This window comes from Rhagoletis pomonella, unplaced genomic scaffold, assembly GCF_013731165.1.
Source record: "Rhagoletis pomonella isolate Grant_MI unplaced genomic scaffold, Rhpom_1.0 Rhpom_scaffold_18223, whole genome shotgun sequence".
In the NCBI taxonomy this organism is placed as follows: Eukaryota; Metazoa; Arthropoda; class Insecta; order Diptera; family Tephritidae; genus Rhagoletis; species Rhagoletis pomonella.
The window spans coordinates 1011-2951 of NW_023476746.1; the positions used below are offsets into that span (position 1 = coordinate 1011).

At 37.6% G+C, this 1941-nt stretch overlaps 1 protein-coding gene across 2 annotated transcripts; it reads left to right on the plus strand.

The window, feature by feature from the left end:
• The first annotated feature begins 708 nt into the window (after nucleotides 1-708).
• Nucleotides 709-1929, plus strand: LOC118757460 (ATP synthase mitochondrial F1 complex assembly factor 1-like). Of its 2 annotated transcripts, XM_036492170.1 has the most exons (4): nucleotides 709-777; nucleotides 832-1085; nucleotides 1145-1472; nucleotides 1531-1929. In XM_036492170.1, the coding sequence occupies exons 2-4, from the start codon at nucleotides 847-849 to the stop codon at nucleotides 1792-1794; spliced, it is 831 nt and encodes a 276-aa protein (XP_036348063.1). In that variant the 5' UTR covers nucleotides 709-777; nucleotides 832-846; the 3' UTR covers nucleotides 1795-1929. The 2 variants fall into 2 exon arrangements, with proteins under 2 accessions (XP_036348063.1, XP_036348062.1); XM_036492169.1 differs by having other exon boundaries at nucleotides 766-1085.
• Nucleotides 1930-1941: the final 12 nt, after the last annotated feature.

Consider the following 1941-nt stretch of genomic DNA (forward strand, 5'->3'; position numbering starts at 1 on the left):
TTAAGTCAACACCTCAATCTCTACGTGTAAAAATAATAGATTGGCGCTTACAAAATATGTTAGCGTTTAACCGAGCTTCTCCTCCGATTTGTTGCGTGTGCCTTGATGTTGTGCCACAAAGGGCGTTTTTATGAGAAGCTATAAAATTTTATGAGCTATAAAACTAGTACATACCGAAAGAGGTTCTTAATGTTTTATTTCCATAGTGGAGGAACACTATGCGTATCGACAGATTTCGATGTAAGTTTCGATGCATCGATGCGAGGAATAACATCGATGTATTTTTGCCACTGACATCCCTAAACGTTCCCGCTCATGCTCGCATTGAACTGTATCATGTAGAACATGTATGGGCATTTATAGAGAAATTTATGTAGCAACTTTAGATTAAACACAACGACCAAAAGTTGCAATATTCTTCATATCTATTTTACATTTCACTGTTTATATTGCCAGGAAAATTGCGTTTAGTTACAAATACTGTTTTATAGTAATATTAAAAAATTCGGGAAGAAGAAATCCACTGAATTCAATGTGATGCATTTTCCACACATTTAGTGGTAGCTCGCCACTTCGCGTGTCAGCTGTTTATCTGCCCGGGGATTGGCAGTGCTGCCAAGTACGAAAACGAGTTCCTGGGCGCCCACTCAGAAAAAATGAGAGAGTTTCATATCTAGTTATCCATGACTGTATAGCAAGTGAGGTATTCGAACAGACCGAAACGCAAACAGCTGTTTTCTGTTGTGTAATTTGACATTTGATTAAATTTTTCTGGAGGTACAAGCGTTCTGTTAAGGAGTTTTGCAGACCGAATAATTGATATTTTTTCAGTTACCATCATTGGTTATGGCCTGTATCCGTGGCTGTCTGAATCTTTTACCCGTAAATATTCGAGCGACGAGAAATTTAAGCATGTCGGCGATGAGACGAGCTCAAGAGGCTTTAGACAAAATTAAGGACAAGAATCCATATTTCGAAAAGTATGCCGACAAAATTGCAAAACTTCAGAAAACATCGCCAGAAGAGTTCCTAGACCGTGTTGACAAAGTCGTGCACCCTATAAAGGAAGGAAAAAGTCAAGCACGGTAAGCGTATTTTTCGTTATATGTATTAACGTCAACCTATTGGCAAGCTATTTTCATAGGACATACTCGGAGTTGCTCAATCCAAAACAATCACGGAAGAATGAACAAGTCAGTGAAATACCATATAAGAAGCTGGCGGATATTATGAAACTTGAGCTAATGGAAGATAAGACAGCTGAGGAAATCTCAAAGATTTGGTACGAATACCATAAAACAAAGGATGTGCTTGCGGCAACATTAACCGTAAGCCAATTTGATACGCTTATGGAACGCGCGAAGCAATATCCCATATTTTTGCTTCCACTTCCTCGTAGCGAAGGTTTCGAGTTTATAATGCTACAGTTTGCCGCTAATGCGGTTCATTTCACACCTTTGCTAGCCTACCAGGTGAGTGGTGAAAATTTCGTCAGATTAAACATGAATTTTGATACCCGTTATCTGGCAGGTGCATGCTGAAAATGCGCCGGAATGTTTAACATTGGTGCATTACACTGAAATGAAGGATAAAGGTATCATTCTAATGCGCGGTGAATATGATAGCAACGTCCTCACTGGACAAGAAGCACAATGTTTAGCCAATGAATTGCAAATGTTTTATTACAAAAGTGATCAAAGCAAAATAAAACTCTTGGAAACGTTTAACAAAAAACCAGATGAGTTCAAGCATACGGATTTAATCAAAGAAGTTGAAAATATTCAGTTGGCTTGAAAAAATAATATACTTGGAACTTTGGTACATATGTGTATTTATTAAATATGTTACTTTTAGAATTCTTGCTTCATCGCCAACTGTTTTAAGAATGTTTCTCTAAATGTAATAAACGAAAATGAGAAATCTTCGAAATATGGACTTAGT

What these genes read in the sequence shown, in the direction of transcription:
- LOC118757460 (XM_036492170.1), top strand. Translation starts at nt 847, where the DNA reads ATGGCCTGTATCCGTGGCTGTCTGAATCTTTTACCCGTAAATATTCGA. An exon ending in GAAGGAAAAAGTCAAGCACG is followed by an intron (nt 1,086 to 1,144) that starts GTAAGCGTATTT and finishes CTATTTTCATAG; the next exon opens with GACATACTCGGAGTTGCTCA. An exon ending in CACCTTTGCTAGCCTACCAG is followed by an intron (nt 1,473 to 1,530) that starts GTGAGTGGTGAA and finishes GTTATCTGGCAG; the next exon opens with GTGCATGCTGAAAATGCGCC.